We start from the raw sequence: 20,356 nt of genomic DNA, 5'->3' as shown, positions 1-20,356 counted from the left end.
GCAACATAATTTCATCATTTTTAATCAACTATCTAATAAAATGATATTTAGCATCAATATGCTTGGTCCTTTTGTGGAAGACAAAATTCTTTGAGAATGCAATTGTTGAGGTGTTGTCACAGAAAATAGTTGTCGCGCCCTCTTGGTCATGACGAAGATCCCTCAACATCCTTCTCATCCAAACTGCCTGACACATTGCTGCTATTGCTGCGACATATTCAGCTTCTATTGTTGACAGTGACACTATTCACTGCTTCTTGGAGGCCCATGAAATGGCTCCAGAACCCAAATGAAAAACATATCCTGACGTGCTTTTTCTGTCACCAACACTGCCTGCACAATCACTGTTAGTGTAACCAACCAGACTGAAATCACTGGTTGCTGTGTACAAAACGCCATACTGTTGTGTCCCATTAACATACCTCAGAATCATTTTCGCTGCTTGTCGATGTGTCTCCTTGGGTGTCTCCATGAAACTTGACACCAAACTTACTGCATGCATTATATCTGGCCTAGTGGCGGTCAAATACATCAGGCAGCCTATCATGCTTTTGTATAATGTCAGATTGACATTGCTGCTGCAATGTTCTTTGCTCAACTTCAACCCTGTGATAGTTGGAGTCGGTGCGGACTTGATATTCTGCATTTTAAACCTCTCCAAAATTTCCACCACATACGTTTCTTGAGAGATAAAAATGCCATTTTCTATTTGCTTCACTTCTATGCCCAAAAAATATCTTAGCAATCATAAGTCAGTCATTTCAAACTCACTCTTCATTACTTGTTTAAAATCAGCGATGAGGAAATCATCACTGCCTGTAAAGATCAAATCATCTACGTATAAGATGACAATGAGAATCTTACCTTTGCTCTCTTTGATGTAGAGAGTAGGCTCACCGTCACATTTTTCGAAACCATTGTTCAACAAGTAAGCATCTATCCTGCTGTACCATGCACGCGGTGCTTGCTTCAATCCATAAAGAGCTTTCTTCAACCGATATACTTTGTCTTCTTGTCCTTCAATCTCATAACCAGGCGGTTGCATGACATACACTTCCTCTTTCAGCACTCCATTCAAGAACGCTGACTTTATGTCCATCTGATACACTGTCCATTTATGCTGTGCGGAAATCGCCACAACTGCACGCACTGTCTCCATCAGCGCGACTGGCGAACATCTCTGTGTAATCTCTTCCATGTTGCTGCTTGTATCCTTTGACAACTAGCCTTGCTTTGTGTCTTTCAATCTTTCCCTTAATGTTGCTTTTGGTATTATAGACCCACTTAACTCCAATGACATGTTTTCCTTTCAGAAGGCTCACGAACTCCCATGTATCATTCCGTTCTATTGCTTCTATTTCTTCCTCCATTGCCGCAACCCATTTTTCTTCTTTGACTGCATCCTCAAAGTGGATTGGGTCATCTACATGACAAAATAATGCAAATAAGGAATTCAGACCTGTGCTACTATCAACTTCATCTTGCTCATAGATTTCATTTAAATTTCTGAATTTTGGCCTTCTTGTGCTTGCTGAAAATGGGCTTGATATGTCACTTGGTGTCACGCTTTGTGGTGTGCTTAGAGAAGCACTTGCTTGGCTATGTGAAACTGTCCTATTATTTGTTGATGGAATTGCTTGCTGCCTGCTTCGCTGCGCTTGAATAGGAATAGAGGGAGTCACTATTGAGGAATTACTGGCTGTTGTTAATTCCTCTGTGTCCTCATGTGGTATGCATGCTTTGACATTGATTGTCCTTTCTAAACTTCCATCCCATGCTTCCTCTTCTATGAACTGCACATCTCTGTTGATTATGACTTTCTTGGTTAATGGATTATAGAGTTTGTATGCCTTGGATTCATCACTGTATCCAACAAATATGCATTTCTCCCCCTTGCTATCCAACTTCTTTCTCAACTCATCCGGGACATGTGCATAAGCTACACATCCAAAAACTCTCATGTGAGTGACACTATGCTTTCTTCAACTCCATGCCTCTTTAGGAACAATGTTTTGGATGCTTTTGGTTGGACATCTATTCAAGATATACGCTGCACAAGCGATAGCTTCAGCCCAATGGTCATTTGGCAAATGCTTTGCCTTCAACATACTCCTTGCCATCTCCATAATGGTCCAATTCTTCCTTTCTGCCACACCATTTTGCTGTGGTGTATATCTTGTTGTAAATTGCTTATGAATTCCATGTTCCTTGCAAAATCGAAGGAAGTCATGTGAGATGTATTCTCCACCTCTATTTGTCCTAAGGACTTTGATGAAATGTCCGCTTTGCTTTTCAACAAGAGCCTTGTATTGGCGAAACGGCTCAAACACTTCAATTTTCTGATTTAGGGGAAAGACCCGTGTCTTCCTTGTGTAGTCATCTATGAAGGTCAATACATAGTTGCTGCCACCAATTGATGATGTATGCATTTGTCCACATAAGTCTGAGTGGACAATCTCCAAAGGTGCCTTTTCCCTCACTGACTTTCCTGCTGGAAATGTCTCTCTATGTTGCTTGCCCAAGATACATCCTTCACATATGATGTCAGGTTTTTCTATGAGTGGTAGACCCTTCACCATGCATTTCCTATGCAACAGATTCAAACCTCCAAGTTGAGATGTCCAAATCTCAAGTTCCCTAACCAGTTTTCATCTTTTACCTCTGCTTGAAAGTTTACTTGTGTGACAACTGTCCCTTTTCTTCCATTTTCTTGTGAGTTCATAGATAGTTGTGCTTGTTCACCTTCTTTCTGAAAATCTAATATTATTTTTAGGGGAAACATTCTATTTTCTGTCATCTGAACCTTTGCAATCAACTGTCTGCTTGGAGGCCTATCCAAAATTGTGCACACATCATTTTTGAAGAAGACATTGTAGCCTTTCTGCATGAGCTGTCCAACGCTCATGAGATTATGTTTCAGACCGGGGACAAAGTAAACATCAGAGATGTATTTATTCTCCCCCTTCTTTGTTAGGATATTAACTCTTCCTTTTCCCATGATAGAGACTTTGCTATCAATCCCTAATGTCACTTCAGATTTCACACTTTCATCTAGATCAGAAAACATTTCTATGTTTCCTCACATGTGGTTGCTACACCCTAAATCTAGATACCATATATCACTCTGTTTTTCTTGTGCTACATTACAAGCTAGAAACATGTTATCATGGTTCTGATTTTCTCTTGTGAAATTTACACTTGGTTTGTTACTAATGTCATATTGCTTCTTTCTACATTCATTTGCATAATGACCATACTTCTTACAGTAATGACATTGGACTTGAGATTTATCATACCTTTGACCTTGTGCTTGATTTTGGCTTGGGCCTTGACTTGGATTTTGATTGCTGCCTCTTCCATTTGAGCTTGAAGGGTTGCTTCCTCCACCTATGTGTGAGCTTCTTCCTCTTCCTCTAGAATATGATCTTCCTCTACATCAACCTTGACCAAACGATACTTATGTCTTGAAGGCATGCTCCAATGAGGAGCTTGCTGCTCTATTCAGTCTATGTTCATGAGAAATCAATGATGCATTAAGCTCATCCACTGAGAACTGTGAGAGATCCTTTTTCTCTTTTATGGCCACAACAATGGCCTCAAATCTTGCTGGCAAACTTCTCAAAACTTTCTCAACTATTCTTCTTTTCTCAAGTGTCTCACCATGAGACTTGATTTGAGTAGCCAACCCACTTACATGTGTAAAAAACGAGTCTATATTATCAGACTCTTTCATACAAAGTGTTTCAAAATATCTCCTTAACATTTGCAGCTTTGTTGTTTTGATTTTTGCCATGCCTTGGTAGGCTGTCTGGAGGGTGTCCCATGCTTGCTTGGACTTCGTTGCTGCTGCAACCCTTGGGAAAATACTTTCATGAACTGCTTGGAAAATATAAAATAGGGCTTTTTAATCCTTCTTCATGTTTTCCCTTAGCACATCTCTTTCTTGTTGAGATAAGGCATTGTATGCTGCTCCATCTGCTGGTTATTGAAAACCATTCTCCACCAAATCCCAAATGTCTTGAGAAGAAAACAGGGCCTTCATTGTAATAGCCCAATAATTATAAATTTTTCCATTAAACTGAGGTATTTGAGGATTAGTCAAGCTTGTGCTTGATGTTTCCATTTCTGAGCATAAAAAAAAACTTTCTACCTGCTGGTAAATATGCTAAAAAACAATCCGCGCTCAAAACAATTTTCACTGTTAGTAAAAACACTTGTTTTTACACTAACAGAGTTTAACTTGCTCTGATACCATGTTAGAAATATTTGGCGAATTTAATTTTCGTTTTCGCAGAGGGGAGAGGCAGAGAGTTGTGACTTTCGTGAAACTAGGTTCGCACATCGCGAAGCAGATTTCGCGGAGCTACCTTCGTGAACTGCGAGGCTAATTTCCTAGACTTGGATTTCGCACACCTTGGAACTATTCAAGAGACTTAATGAATACTCACAGTAAAAATAACAAGATAGGTTTGGAGCAACACACTAAAACTTTGTATTCACTTGTTAAACATGAAAATACATCTACATGAGACTGTGGCTCATTTACAACATAAAACACATAGTAAAACAGAGTAACTGTTGTTTTCACGCGCCCACCAAAAATTGCTCCACCATTTTCTCCACAGAGACTTGCGCTCTTTTCTTACTTCTTACTCTCTAACCTCTCTACACAGTCTAACACCTACAAAATGACTTTTACATTCATATATAACTCAACATACAATTTTACATTTAATTCATGACAGAGCGAAATTAATTTTGATGTTGTTGTTGAGTGTGATCAGAGTCGCGCAGGTGTTTCTGGAGTGTGGGCAAGGTTGTTGAATTAATGCTTGCCCATATTTGTTTACCTAAGTACATAAATTCTTTAAATGCCTTTGCTGGGTTTCTGAATGGTTCGCGTTTGACTTCAGACCTTCTATCTTCACACTGAGATGCAACCTGCAAAAATGTCTTCAAGCAGAGACGCACCCTGCAAAAGTGTCTAACATGTATGGCTGTTGTCAAGTTGTTTATTGCGGTGGTTGGGATTATTATTTCCAACACTTAAGAATGAAAAGAAAAAGATGACAGATAGTGAAAGGTAAATGAGAAAAGTGACAAAAGTTGTTTTTTAATTGCCTTGGATGAAGGATGGTATTAATTTAAAAAAGAGTTCATCTAAATGTTGAAATGAAGCTCCATGGTATTATGGAAAACAATTTACGTGATTTTATAAATGGTTCATGCACTTTAACGAAAAGATTTATGTAATTTAAAAAAGGGCTTACATTCAATTTCTTTAAAGATGGTGTTTTTTAAATGCTCTTGTATTGTTTCAAAATGTTTAAAGGACAAAGATTTCTTTAAAAATAATAGAAAATCAAATTTGTTTGTTAAAGACAAAGGGGATATTGTTCAAATTGGTCATGGGCATTGCAATTAAAAAAGGGGTTTGTGATAGTTTTTGTAAAAGAAGTATTGTTTTTTGGAAAATTTGTAGATTTATTTTTTTAAAAATGAATAAAAAAGTCACAGTGGCAAAGATATTTTTATTGCAAGAAATCACTAAGTCTTCAGGTCGATTTGTTTGTTGAGCCGCATTCTGTGAGCTCTCAACAAATGGGAAAAGCCAAGAGGCTAAGAATTTCAAAGCGACAACAGGAGATGTTTGAAATATTTTTAGATTTGGAAGTGAAGAGACAACAGGACGCCTTTGCATTGAAATGCATAAAAGAATTCGTGGATGACAATATTCTTCCCTTTATTTCAAATGCCAAGACAACCAAGGAGGCTTGGGATACCCTTGAGAGGAGTTTTGGTGTAAGGGGGACCATTGAAGTTGAAAATGAAGGTGGATCTATAACAACAAATCTACAACGAGATGGAAAGTTTGTTGAATCCCATTGTGCTTACTGACAAGTGGAATATGATTGTGATAAATTTATAGAAGAAGTAGTGAAAGAGTGCATAAATGCTCGTGAATCCCACTATGCAGAGTTTCAAGTAGATGAAAATTTGATGAATCCAGCAAGAGATCTTGTTCATGAAATTTTGGTAAATCCAACAACTGAGCTTGCTGATGACAGTGAAGTAGCCATTGGAGCAGTCAATGCTATGGTTAATCCAGAAATTAATATTGTTGTTGTAAACTTCGATGAAGATTTTTTTGAGTAATGATTAATGGTTGCAGATGATGCAACAAAAACATGATATCGACATGATGCTATTCGATGAAGGAAGGCCACTTGAATTTGAAAACCAAGTGGAAGACGACTTGTCTGCAACAACACAGGTTAGTACAAAAGTGGAAGAGACAGAGACAGAGACAGAGATAGAGGCAGAGACAAAGAAGGAAGCCCACAAAGAGAAAACAGAGACAAAGGAAGAGGCAGAAAAGGAAGCGCAACAGGAGAAAGCTCTCATTGCAGGCAAAAAGAATAGAACCAATGTGGTTCTACAAATGTTTTTAAACTTATCATTGATTTTCAGTGTGCAGGTACACAAAATTATTTTGAAGAACAATTAAATTTCCTTGAAGTATGGCTTGCAACACCATGTCTAGATGAGGTTTGCATAGAATTTGCAGCAATGAACCTTGAGGACAGCTTGGATGATGAACAAATTAATGAAATTTTCAGGTATTGGAGTCCTGAAGAGATGAAATTGTATTATGGTCTTATGTTGCAGCATATTGATGATGAAAAGAACACAACAAAAGATGACATGTGGCAGCAATCCACATACAAGCCGATTTTTGAAGAAGTCCAGGACATGCTTAAATAGACTAGAACAATGGAATACCTGCACCAGCAAATGAAGAAACTAAGGTTTGAAGGATACAACAAGAAGAAAATGTTGAAACAATTTAGAGGTTACATCATCTAGAAGAAAAGAAGAAGACAAGTAAATGTAGTTGAAGCCAAATTTTTAAATTGTAAGCCTAGCTTAGACATAGACTAGCAGGCATTTTAATTGAATTTGTATATAGTTGTAATTAAGGGGGAGTGTTGGAGAATCTAATTCCAACAGCCTATTAGGTGTCAAAATTGTCCCTCCAAGTTTCCTAGTTTAGTTTCACTTAGTCCAGTTTAAGTCGAGTTTCACTCCACTCATTTATTACTCATGTTTCCAATGTAATCTTATTTATTTGATTCGTAACACTGAGAAGAGAAATCCTCTGCTCCACGTTTTGTTCTCTTCATTTTTTGTCAAATTGCACCATAACAAATGATCATAAACACGATGCACAAGTGTTGTAAATCCAACTTAGGATTGCCCATGTAGACCAACACATACCATGATATTGTGTCCTAGAGTTATTTTGTTTACTACAAGTTTAATAATTTTCCCGAATAAGATATCATGCTACCTGTTGTGAGATTTGATGATTATGTATGTTGCAGACCGTTACCTGTGTAACAAATTCTCAGACTTGTTTTATCTTCTTCAATCCTTAAAACTGTGGTTGTAATTGTTGTAACTTTGTAGACAGTTCTAGGCTGGGGAACTGTGCCAAAGCATCTTTAAGTAAGGTTTTAATTGAATTAGATGACCAAAGTACTGAACCTTTAACACTTATAAAATATAATGCGGGGGTCCCACAATATGTCGGGAACCTTTGATTTCAATAGGCCCGATCTCGTCACTCAAAGTTGCATGAATGTTAATTGCTCTGCAGCAATCAATCACATTGAATTATTACAATAAAATTATTTATTTAAAAACTAAGAATAAGAAAATATAAATGCTACATTTAAACATGCTCATAATATTATATTTTTTTTTATTATTCTTTTATTTATTTATTTTTTTTTTTTTCATTTCTTTTTTAATTAATTAATTAATTTTTCTTTTATTTTCTTTTCTATTTCCTTTTCCTTTTTTTTTTTTAATAAGAAAAAACTACTAAAATAAAAATTATTTACAACATAAATTACAACTGTAACAAGGATCCCTTAATCCTCATAACAATAAAATCCCTACGCAGTCACGATTTTCTTCGCTGGTATTATGCATGGCTTGAGCAATTTTTACCCTTCCAAGTCTCGCCAAATCAACAGGTTATCGTGGAACGTGGATGAAATGAAAGAGTAACAAGGATCCCTTAATCCTCATAACAATAAAATGCCTTACAACATAAATTACAAGAGTAACAAGGATCCCTTAATCCTCATAACAATAAAATCCCTACGCAGTCACGATTTGCTTTGCTGGTATTATGCATGGCTTGAGCAATTTTCACCCTTCCAAGTCTCGCCAAATCAACACGGTATCGTAGCAACATAACTTCACTTCCGCGCGTTACATTCACTCATTAACCGCCAATCAGTAAGACTTTATTCATTGATGGATGGATTATTAAATCCATTGCTTGGCTCGTGTTTTCGCTTTGTCGCATTGTCCCTTAGCAACTGTATGGAGTCTTCTTCAAAACCTTCGTAAATCCCATTCTAAGAGCATTAATTCGACTTTATTTGTTATAAATAATACATAAGGTGCCTTTTCATATTAAATTCGTTTACTTATGGGTTAAAACAGTGTATATTAAATACAAAAACCATGGATTGTAATTTATTACCCTTGATTATTTTATTCGTTTGTTTTTATTTGGGTTTACCTCATTTAAGTTAGGCATTTCATTTTATGATGTTATTAAAATTCATTGAAGCGTTTTGTTAACCAATATATATATAATCTACCTTTACTTTCTATTATGACACATGCGCATCATGAACTATAATACATATAGTTCATATGCTCTGTTCTACATCATGTATATGGAGTTTTATATATATCTTATATAAATATATAGCGCTTTTTCGTTCTGAACTATAATACATATAGTTACAAAGGTTATATTATGTAATATATATTCAAGGGTATTCGAAATGTGATAATTCGATTTATGTTATAATAAAATGTAATATATTTTTAGTTTAAACTTTATTCATATGATATGTAATTTGTAATAGAATATAAAGTTTAATAAAAAATTAATATGAGTATACTATGTACACTATAGAGAGATTATATCATGTACATTATATGAATACATATGTGACATTTAATGGTAATTGAGAAAGGCGTATATGATACTATGTGGAGTGAAGGTCGAATCAAGATTCATCCATCACAAAAATCAGGGATTGCTTCCAAAGAGATATTTGTCAAATTGCTTCGAAATGTAAAAGTCTTTTGGGAGCAAAGAAGCATCAAAACCATTAACCAACCAAATGTCATAAATGGGGGATTATTTCAAATTTATAATGGAGCCCTTTTATTTGGGCTAAAACTACAGGGGGATTGTTAGCAGACCAACAGGGGTGAATCTGTGTTTCATGCAATTAGTATTTTTATTTTTATTTTACAATGTTAATGAATAATTGGGTTAAGCATTTCCAGATAACATAATAGATAATATAATCACAAAGCACATCAAAAAATAAACAAGCACATCATCACATGGGAAACTTGATTTTGAGATGGAAAATCCAATTGAGAAAAACCATTGATGTTATTTTCAGCTTCATCTTCAATTATTATTGAAGAATTTGTTTGCAGCTTGCATTGGCTCTTTGGGCAGAGGTTTGGTGAATATATCAACAACCCGTTCTTTGGAGGGAACATACTCCAATTTGACCTTTTGTTCAAGCACTTGTTTACGTAGAAAATGATATTTGATGGCTATATGCTTGGTCATGGAATGCATGACTAGATTCTTTGAAATACTGATGGCACTTGTATTATCACATAGAATGGAGATGGGTGGAGTACATGTGATTTGAGTGTCTTGCGATGTTTGCATCATCCAAAGGAGTTGTGTGCAGCGAGATGCAACGGCCACATATTTTGCTTCAGCTGTAGATAATGCAATTGAACTTTGTTTCTTGCTGAACCAAGACACTAATCTGGAACCCATATAGAATGCACCACCACTAGTTCTTTTTCTATCATCAACATTTCCTGCCCAATCTGCATCTGTATATGCATGAAGTGTAAGATCTTTATTTCTAGGATACCATAAACCAAAACTTTGTGTTCCTTGAAGATATTTGAAAACCATTTTAACTTCCCACTGCATGCATGATGTCTGGTCGGGTACCTGTTAAACAAAGCAGACTGCTAATCATGGATCTGTAGGTTGGTTGATGTACTGTTGCTGATTCATCATTTGAGCTGAGACTGCATCCTGTTACCATATGGGTACATACTAGTTTAGAATCTTCCATGCCGTATTTTTTCAAGATCTTCTTGAGATACTTGGTTTGTGACAAATAAATACCATCTTTATCTTGTTGAACCTGTAAACCAAGAAAATATGTAAGCTCACCAAGCAGGGAAATTTCAAATTCTTGCTACATTACCGAAGCAAAATTCTGACTCATGGCTTCTTCATTGCTACCAAAAATGATATCATCAACATATACAACAAGTATTAGTAATTTATTGTTGTCAATCTTTGTATATAGATTGCTATCAGTTGATCCTTTTGAAAAACCTTGTTGATGGAGGGATTTGTCAAGACGATAATACCAGGCCCTTGGAGCTTGTTTTAGACCATAGAGAGCTTTTATAAGTCTGCATACAATTTTGAATCATTTCCAAGTATGAATCCATCTGGTTTCTCAATATATACTTCTTCTTCTAAGTCTCCATTAAGAAAGGCAGATTTTACATCCATTTGATATACTTTGAATTTCTAAAAACTAGAAAGAGCAAGGAACATTCTTATGGCTTCAAGTCTAGCAACATGTGCAAAAGTTTCTTCAAAATCTATGCCTTCTTGTTGAGCATACCCTTTACAGACAAGTCTAGCCTTGTTTCTAATAACTTCTCCATTTTCATTCAGCTTTTTTTTGAATATCCATTTTTGATATTCTTATCATGAGGTCTAGGAACTAATTCCCAAGTATTATTCTTTTCAATTTTCTCAAGTTCTTCATTCATGGCCTTGACCCAACATTCATCTTTGCATGCTTCATTTACATTTTTAGGTTCGATGGTGGAAATAAATGCTAGATAGTTTGAAGCTTCTGTAATAGTTCTTCTTGTCTACACACCTGCCTCTTTCTGTCCCAAAATTTGAGTCTCTAGATGATTTTTCTGAACATACCTGGATGGAGTCTTTTCTTCTACTGTTATCTGTTCTTCTGGTGCTTCATTGGTTTCTTCTTCAGAATTAGTCTGATTTGATGTGGAAGGATAATCCTCATCTTCTTCATAGTCTTCAGTTTTTACTTGCTTTGGATTTTTGCATGCTTCATCAACCACAACATCAATACTTTCAATAATTTTCCCAAGTCTTTTATTATAACATTTATATCCTTTACTTCGAGAAGAGTAACCAAGGAGAATGCCTTCATCTGCTCTGGGTTCAAACTTACCAAGTTTTTCATTAGTCCTTCTGATGTAAAATTTGCTTCCAAAAACTTTGAAGTATTTTACAGTAGGAGTCTTACCATACCAAAGTTCATGTGGAGTTTGAGTGCTGTTTGCCCGAACGTTTGCTTTGTTGAGAATAGTGACTGCAACAAATGCAGCTTCATCCCAGAAAGTTGCAGGAGTTCCAGACTCATCTAGCATGGCACGAGCCATTTGTTTAACAGATCTATTCATCCTTTCTACCACTCCATTTTGCTAAGGAGTCCTTGCGGTGGAGAATTCCCTTTTTATTCCATGTTCTTCACAAAAGTTGAAGAATTCATCCGAGGTAAATTCCCCTCCTCGATCAGATCTGAGGCATTTGATTTTGCGATCTGATTCATTTTCAACCAAAGCTTTGAAGGCTTTGAAATTTTCAAATGCTTCATCTTTATGCTTTAGAAGTCCTATCCAACACATTCTAGAAAAATCGTCAATGAACAATATAAAGTATTCTTCTCCACGAGATGACTTTCTCCTTGATGGACCACATAAATCAGTATGAACAAGTTCAAGAGGCTTACTAGCTGATCCTTCCTTTTAAGGGAAATGTGCTCGGTTTCTTACCAAATTGACATGATTTTCATATTGTATTTTCTGGAATGCTGATATCAGGAAGATCACGAACAATCTGGAATTTGCATGCTTTTCTTATTTGAGAGAATCTTAGATGCCCCAATCTTCTGTGCCATAGCCAGTGTTCATCATTTTTGCTTAGATATCATTATTGTTGTCCTCCCTTGAGTATATATAAGTTGTTTGGAGTTCTTATGCCTTTGATCACAGTTTCTCTTGTATCAAGCTCACGAACAACACATCCATTTGATCGAAATACTACTTCATTTCCTTTATCAGACATTTGACTGACACTCAATAGGTTATGCTTTATACCATCGACATACATAACGTTCCTAGCTTTAACTTTTTCTTTTAAGATAACAGAACCTTTACCTTTTATGACAATAGGAGTGTCATTTCCAAATGAGACCTTCTTTTCCTTTTATAAGGCATTATATGATTGAAGTTTTTCTTTATCACCTGTCATGTGTTTCGAGCATCCACTGTCGATGTACCACTAATTTTCTTGTCCTTTTGCATACAAGGCTATACCACATCTTTCTGTTTGCGGTTCTTTCTTCCTCCATATTTTGGGATTTAATGAAGTTTGCTCCTTCTGAGATGTTTGCTGAAATTTACTCCTGCATTCAGATTCTTCATGATCGAAGTTGTGATGGAGCATTCTATTTCTTTTTCTAGAAGAGAAAAGTTATTGTAAGTCTGTTTCATGATCCCCGTCACATTCCTGTGATTTATCGCTTCTCTAGTCATGATGGTCTTATAAGCAACACATTGAGAAGCTTTGTGTCCAAAGTTATGACATGAAAATCATTAGCCATTGAATAAGTTCCTGCAATTATCAAATCTATTGACCTGGTGATTGTAGTTGCTATTCATTCTTGAAACATATTGAGTATGATTTACCTGAGGTTGGTTGTAGCTTCTATTTATCCTTGATGTAAATTGAGCCTGATTTACCTGGTGATCTACTTTATGCCTTTGCTGTCGATTGTCAAATTGTTCACTTCTCTTTGCTGCATCAAGATAGCTTTTTGTGGAGGTTGACGACTTCTGTGCTTGGGATGCTTCTTCAGTATATCCAAGACCTATCTTTATCAGAGGAGAACGCTGCACTTTGATAATTTCATTTAGGGTTTTTGATCCTTTAGCAAATCTAAGATTGAGAGCTTTTGTTTTCTCAATATCCTTTCTTAGACCCACAATTTCACATTCTAATTTTTCATTATGTTTTTATCTTTCAGCAAGTTGGAATGTCAGAGTATCTATAATCATATGCTTTTCTTCTAATCAACTTTTCAGTTTAGAGACTTCTTCATAAAGGCCATCTTCATCTAAAACATCTGAGAAATCATCATCTTTGAAAGCCATCAAGAGTCTATAGTCATTACTATTTTCATCTTCATCACTATTTGATAAACCATCGCTATCTTCATGCGTATAGTAGCTCTTCTTACTTACACTTTGTTTTCTATTCCATTTTGTTGATTCCTTACCTTTATCAAGCTTATCTTTGTGAGGACATTTGGTAGCATAATGACCAACTCTTCCACAAGAAAAACATTTGAAAGGTAGTTTACCTCTGAATCTTCCAGAACCCCGTTGAAGGTTCTTGACAAAGTTTGCTTCTTCCTCTCCTTCTGAAATATGTCCTGATTCATTGAGTTCTTCTCTTCCTGAAGCTTTGAATGTGGCTTCTCTCATATCTAATGGACCTCCTTTTCTCATTTTGAAAGCAGTTAAGATTCCGTGCAGCTGTGTCATAGTAATACTCTGAAGATCCTGCTTTTCTTCTATGGCAGAAACTTTTGATTCAAACTTAGTAGACAAGGATCTTAAAACCTTTTCAACTAAAGTAACTTCTTTTATCTCTTCACCCAAGTTCTTCATGCAGTTAACAATATCATCTATACGTAAGAATTAATTATCTATACTTTCATCATTTTGCATTTTAAGAGTTTAATATTGAATTATGAGAGGAAACTTTTGATTCAAACTTAGTAGACAAGGATCTTAAAACCTTTTCAACTAAAGTAACTTCTTTTATCTCTTCACCCAAGTTCTTCATGCAGTTAACAATATCATCTATACGTAAGAAGTAATTATCTATACTTTCATCATTGTGCATTTTAAGAGTTTAATATTGAATTATGAGAGATTGTAGTTTTGCACGTTTTACCTGATTGTCTCCTTCATAGCTTAGAACGATCTTCTCCCATATTTCTTTGGCGGTTTTGAGCTACATAAATTTGAAAAATTCTGATTGTGACAGACTCCCCAATAATGTATTGATAGCCTTGGCATTTGTTTCATATTGTTTTTTACCTACCATATCTATAGGAATTGCTAATGGAAATGTATATCCTCCTTCCAAAATTTCCCATACATCTGTTCCAAGAGATTGAAGATAGGTTGTGGTTCTTACCTTCCAATAAATGAAGTTGCTCCAATCAAAGATTGGTGGTCTAATGGATCCCTCTCTTTCGTATTTACTCATGATAATAGATCTTCCTTCAAGCGATCAAGCTTCTTCTGAAGGACCTGCTCTAATACCAATTGTTGGAAATAATACTGAGAGGGGGGCGGGGATGAATCAGTATTAGCAAGTCAATAATATTTCATTTCCATAATCAAATTCATATACGCTACTTCAGTTAGTGAAACTTTCGTGTATACGCAACTGTATTTAAGGCAACTAGCATATACCCTGCAAACTTATAATTTAGTTAATTTATTATATGTTGATCTTTAATCTGTGCATCAGAACCATATAAACAGTAACCAATTGTAGTAAAAAGAAAACAACATATCACACACATGAACACAAGATATAAGGTGGAAACCTAATGTAGGTGAAAACCACCTGCTGCAATCGTCTCTATCTTCCTTTTAATAAGAAACTTATTTTTACAATTTTTTGTACTGGTGCAGTCTTATACCAGTGCGCAGGCTTCTACCTGTTGAAGGCTACAACCTTCTCTAGTTCTCCAGCTTCTCCTGAAAGGGAGCTACAACCACCTAGCTCTTGTACTAGCTAATGTGTTTACTAGTACGTAGGTGTTGACCTACAGAAGGCTACAACCTTCTCTTTTCTTCCAGGGACCATGTTTCATAAATTTTTAGACTGGATCCATCAATAACATCAAATATATCTGCATCAACAAATCTCCTTTGCACCAACCAAAATTGAATCAAACAATCACTTCTTAGAATATTGTAACCAGAAAACAGTAATAGTAACCAGAACCCAAGCCAGAACCTAAAACACTGCAACAACAAACAGAAGTAGCTAAAGCATATTTTATGAGGTATACACTACTTCAATGTGTCGAACTTGCCTACATACATTGTTTTCTCAAGGCGAACCTGCGTACAGATCTGCAAATCAAATTTAAGATGTATACACTGTTTTGATATACAGAACCAGCGTGTATATGTTCCTTTGCTAAAGTGAACCTGTGTATAAATCTGTAAATTATGATTTAAAATTTACAACAATTCCAGACATCAGTTATACCTAGATCATCATATTTACAGATTACAACATGTGCCAGTTATTTAGATAAAAGATCAAAACCACACAAAGATACTTCTCTTCAAGCCTTAAGATCTTGACCCATCATTAGATCTTATCCTTCATCAAGCGCTAAGGTTCATCCTTGATTTAGATCCAGCTATGCACCATTACCCAATAACCTGTATTCTAGATCTTGCTCTTCATAAGATATTCAATACTTGAGTGTCTTTTCCTAATGATCTTCTCCTCCTTTTATAGTCTTAGGCCTTACTCAATACCATGGACCAAAACCACTTAGAACCAATACCTTGGACCAAATACCTAGGGTCAACACTTCGAACAAGATACCTTGGACCAATACCATGGATCACAATACCATGGACCAAATACCATAGACCAAAACTAAGTTTTCCAACATGTACGCACCTTTCCTTCCGTGAAATTGTGTGTGTTTCTATACGCACCTTTTGGTCTGCGAACCCACGTGTACACACGACTTGGTCAATGGGGAACCTGCGTATACCTCTCTTTCTTCATTCTGTGAGTCTGAACTGTGATCTGTCATCTGAGTGAGTTGCATCAAGGACAACACCTGTGTGATAGGCCAAATCTGTGTCATAATGCCAACACTACAATGCATCAAGTACATCCAACATCAAAATGGATATGTGTGTGTGTGTGCAATCTGTTAAGCCTCTTACAAACCAATCTCAAGCATAACCATCTACTCTCATTGCAAGATACAAAACAAGAAACTACTTTCATCAACCATAAAGATAAACCTTGAATTCAATAAATAATCACCACAGAGGTGACCCTTGCATTATATCATGACAATCTCTTTGCAATACAAGAAACAACATCATCATGGGTAGTTCTAAGCACAAGGTGCCAATAATGCTGAACTTAGTTCATTGTCGTAAATAAAGATAACTCTCAACCTTTGCAACAAGCCACCATACAAAGGACAAACAAAAGTTTCATCAATCTTGCATACATAGTCGATTTGTATGCCTATGTCTAAACAAGGTTGTAAATAATCCTCTTTCTTGTGCACAAACCCCTTCTACAATAGGAGTAGATAAATATCCAATGCTAACAAGCATAGATCTATAAAAAATTCTCTCTCAACATGTGAAGGTCTCTCTATAACTGCATTCCTTTAGGAATACAAGGTCATGCATACATGAGGGTTAATGAAATGTAAGAGTAAACTCTGTCAAATAGAAGTCTCTCACTAGTTTCGGTATACACCATACTTAGTCATGAGTTCTGCATTTAAGCTCTTTGCAAAACAAATAATGGCATCATAAATATCCCATTCAAGTATAAACCAAGAAATTAAAACTTTTCTCTACCTATTCATCTTCTGCAACAAGTCAATGGAAATCTATCTATAGTAGATCAATCTATCAAAAATGAGAGTCATTCTACGAAACTCTTACACACTCTCGTAAACTCTAAGTAGCAAATCAAATTATAAGGAAACCATGAAAATGTTCATTCGTTAAAACAAGAAACAACTTCACACATTAATCTCTATCTCACCATCTAGATATCTTTCCCGTGTACTTAGAAAAAAGGTCAATGTAAATTCATGAAAAAAATATTCAACCTCGATTCACTATGTGTACAAACTCAGAAACTAAACTACTAGTGTGCACATATGGATCTATGAGTAGACCCTAGTGAAAGAATAATCTACAAAAACAAGAACTTTTTCCTTCATTATGCATACATTGTTAGATATATACCCCTTTACATATATACACCCTCTACAATGAAGAACAATCATCAACATCTTTGTGACAAGACACACGACCTATTGGTAAACATTGTAGGAGTGCACAATTGATCAATATTTCTGTGGAGTGATGGTGCACACAAGTTTATAGACCTTTTAGTGTTCACAACACATCAGCGAAAACCATGATGCACAAAAAAATCAAGGAAACTTTTTGATTCAAGATAGATTGTAAGGAGACATTTTCTTTCTACGTGCTTATTTAAGCAATGATTGTATTCATATTCTCCCCTCAAAGAATTAAACTCATATATCATATTGATGCATGACTTGCGCTCTAATGAGATAAAATTAGATGAATTACATTCACATAATTTGAGATATGTTGAGAAATACTTACCATATCATTAGATTACTAAACCTTAAGGTGGCTTAAGCCTTAACCCTCTCCCATTGGTGCAAATACCTATTCTAAGATAGAGCAAAAATGACTCATCCAAATACACACTAGACTGATCAAACAACTTACCCTTTTATGACTTATTTTCCTCAAGATTACCATGGGAAAACCTAGTGTTTTGTTGATGGTAATATTCTATAGGATCAAATATACGTTGCACAACCTTTCGCTTGTGAATACCTTAGGAAATTCCATGGTTCTTCCCTAAGGTTTTTTGTTTTTCTTCCCTTATAGACAATGACACACCCTATCCATTCAAAAATTATGTTATATCTCAGGTTTCTACTCTGTGAGGCACACTATAACTTGGGTTTCTACTTAGAAACTTGCATTACCCAAACTTATGCTCAAAACTTCACAGTTAAGATTCTCCAAACCTTTTCTAATCTTCTACAAATTATATAGACCTTTTCCAACCTCTTGTAGCTCCTCTGTAATCTTCATGTCATCATCATAAGGAATTATCTAACCAGATACCTTTGCATCATCTTGTATATGACTTGTTGACATCAATTCCAACAAAGTTCCCAACAACTAATGAACCAACAACCTTCATGTGCCTGATGAACAACATATTTAGTCCATTCTTTGACAAATTTGTATTGGTATTTGTTGATGATATTTTGGTTTATTCAAAGAACAAAGAGGAACATGAGAAACACTTGGTAGTTATGCTACAACTGTTGAGAGAGCATAAGCTTTATGCAAAACTTAGTAAATGTGAATTCTTTTAGTCCCAAATTCAATATTCAAGAGATGTGGTCTTAAAGGAGGGCATAACGGTTGACCCAAAGAAAATTAAAGCCATTATGGAATGGATAGCACTAAAGAATGTGACCAAGGTTAGATATTTTCTGATTCTAGAAGGTTATTATAGAAGATTCATTAAGAACTTATCCAAGGTTGGTTACTCAATCACGATATTGCAGAAGAAGGGGAAGGAATTCAAATGGACAACTAAATGTGTTGCAAGCTTCGAACAACTGAAGCACTTGCTTACACATGCACTGGTGTTAAGAATAGCAGACCCAGACAAGGACTTTTTGGTTTGCATAGATGCCTACAAGGAGGGACTTGGTGGATTCTTGATGCAGGAAGGCCAAGTGGTGTGCTATGAATCAAGGAAGTTAAAGAAGCACGAGAAAAATTACATGACTCTTTATTTGGAACTTATGGTTATCATTCACGCATTAAAAATGTGGAGACATTCTCTCATTGGAAGAAAATTCATATTGATGACATGCCATGGAGGTCTAAAATATTTATTTGATCAGCCAAAGTTATATGTTAGTTAGGCTAGATGGTTGGCCACAATTAGTGAGTTTTATTTCGAAATTAAATTCATAAAAGGGATGGAAAATTGCATTGTTGATGTGCTCAATAGGTGAATTCAATTAGCCCATGACGTAGCCATATGTTCCTATGGGACTGATCTCAAGGAAAGAATTAAAATTGCAGGACAACAAGATGACAAATATCAACAAATAAAATAAAAGCTACAATAATTGTTAGAAGATGAGAAAGACAAGAAATTTCAACTCACAAAGCATGGACTAATCAAATTTAAAAATAGAATTTATGTGCCAAATAAGAACAACTTGAAGAAGATCATATTAAAATAATTTCATAAAAATCCATATTCAAGCCACCCATGATACCAAAAGACCTTAATAGCCAATTTTTTTTTTACTATTGGCCAGATTTATAAAAGGAAGTGGTTGATTTTATCTCAAAGTGCATTCTGTCAGTAAGTAAAAGATGAGTGTAGACATCCAATAGGATTATTACAACCTATTCTCATATCATAATGGAAGTGGGAAGTAATCTCACTAGATTTTATCACAAGTTTTCCACGGATAGCTAAGAAACATGATGCCATCATGTTCATGGTTGACAAATTGAGCAAGGTTTCTCACTTTGTGGTTGGTAAATTGACTTACACCACAAGTAACATAGATCAAATTTTTATAAAAGAAATTGTGAGGTGCATGGATTACCTAAGAGAATTATCTTAGCCTAGATGAAAAGTTTACTTCCAAGTTTTGGAAGGAATTGTTTGTTAACTTAGTACAAATTCATTATTCAAGTATGAAATACCATCAACAAACAAATAGGTAGACAAAGAGGACAAATAGGATATTGGAGGACATGCTTAAAATGTATGCCATGCACTAGACAAGGAAGTGGGAAGAATATCTTCCACTCATTGAATTTTCTTACAATAATGGTTACCATGAATCCTTGAAAATGAGTCCATTCGAGGTTCTCTATGGGAGGAGATGTAAGACTGCTATCAGTTGGAGTGATCTAGTGAATAGTGTTCTCACTGGGCATGATATGCTCAGGATGGAGTAGGAAATGGTGACAATCAGGAAGAATTTAAAGGTGGCTCAATATTTGAAAAATAGCTATACAAACCAACATAGGGTGCATAAGAAATTTAAAGTGGGAGTTCATGCTTACCTATGAGTTAGACCGAAAAGAATCTCTCTAAAAATTGGGTCATGTGCCAAGTTGACACCACATTTTTGTGGGCCATTTCAAGTGCTTGAAAGGATAGGGTGAGTGGCCTATAATTTGGCCTTACTACCAACAATAAAATTTCATAATGTTTTCCATGTTTCTTTACTCAAAACGTATATGAAAGATGTTAATC

At 35.6% G+C, this 20,356-nt stretch overlaps 1 protein-coding gene across 1 annotated transcript in view; it reads left to right on the top strand.

Moving 5' to 3' along the window:
• Window positions 1–5,601: 5,601 nt before the first annotated feature.
• LOC149143314 (uncharacterized) overlaps window positions 5,602–20,356 on the top strand; it is a 52,961-nt gene continuing 38,206 nt past the window's right edge. Inside the window, exons 1-4 of the mRNA XM_089451769.1 lie at window positions 5,602–5,833; window positions 5,930–6,099; window positions 6,173–6,274; window positions 6,472–6,549. Coding sequence (XP_089307895.1) covers window positions 5,602–5,833; window positions 5,930–6,099; window positions 6,173–6,274; window positions 6,472–6,549 — 582 coding nt within the window. The remainder of the gene's footprint in view (window positions 5,834–5,929; window positions 6,100–6,172; window positions 6,275–6,471; window positions 6,550–20,356) is intronic.

This window comes from Pinus tabuliformis, chromosome X, assembly GCF_031772625.1.
Source record: "Pinus tabuliformis cultivar Carrire ecotype Pingquan chromosome X, CPIR1, whole genome shotgun sequence".
In the NCBI taxonomy this organism is placed as follows: domain Eukaryota; kingdom Viridiplantae; phylum Streptophyta; class Pinopsida; order Pinales; family Pinaceae; genus Pinus; species Pinus tabuliformis.
This window is presented reverse-complemented; position numbering and strand designations above follow the sequence as displayed.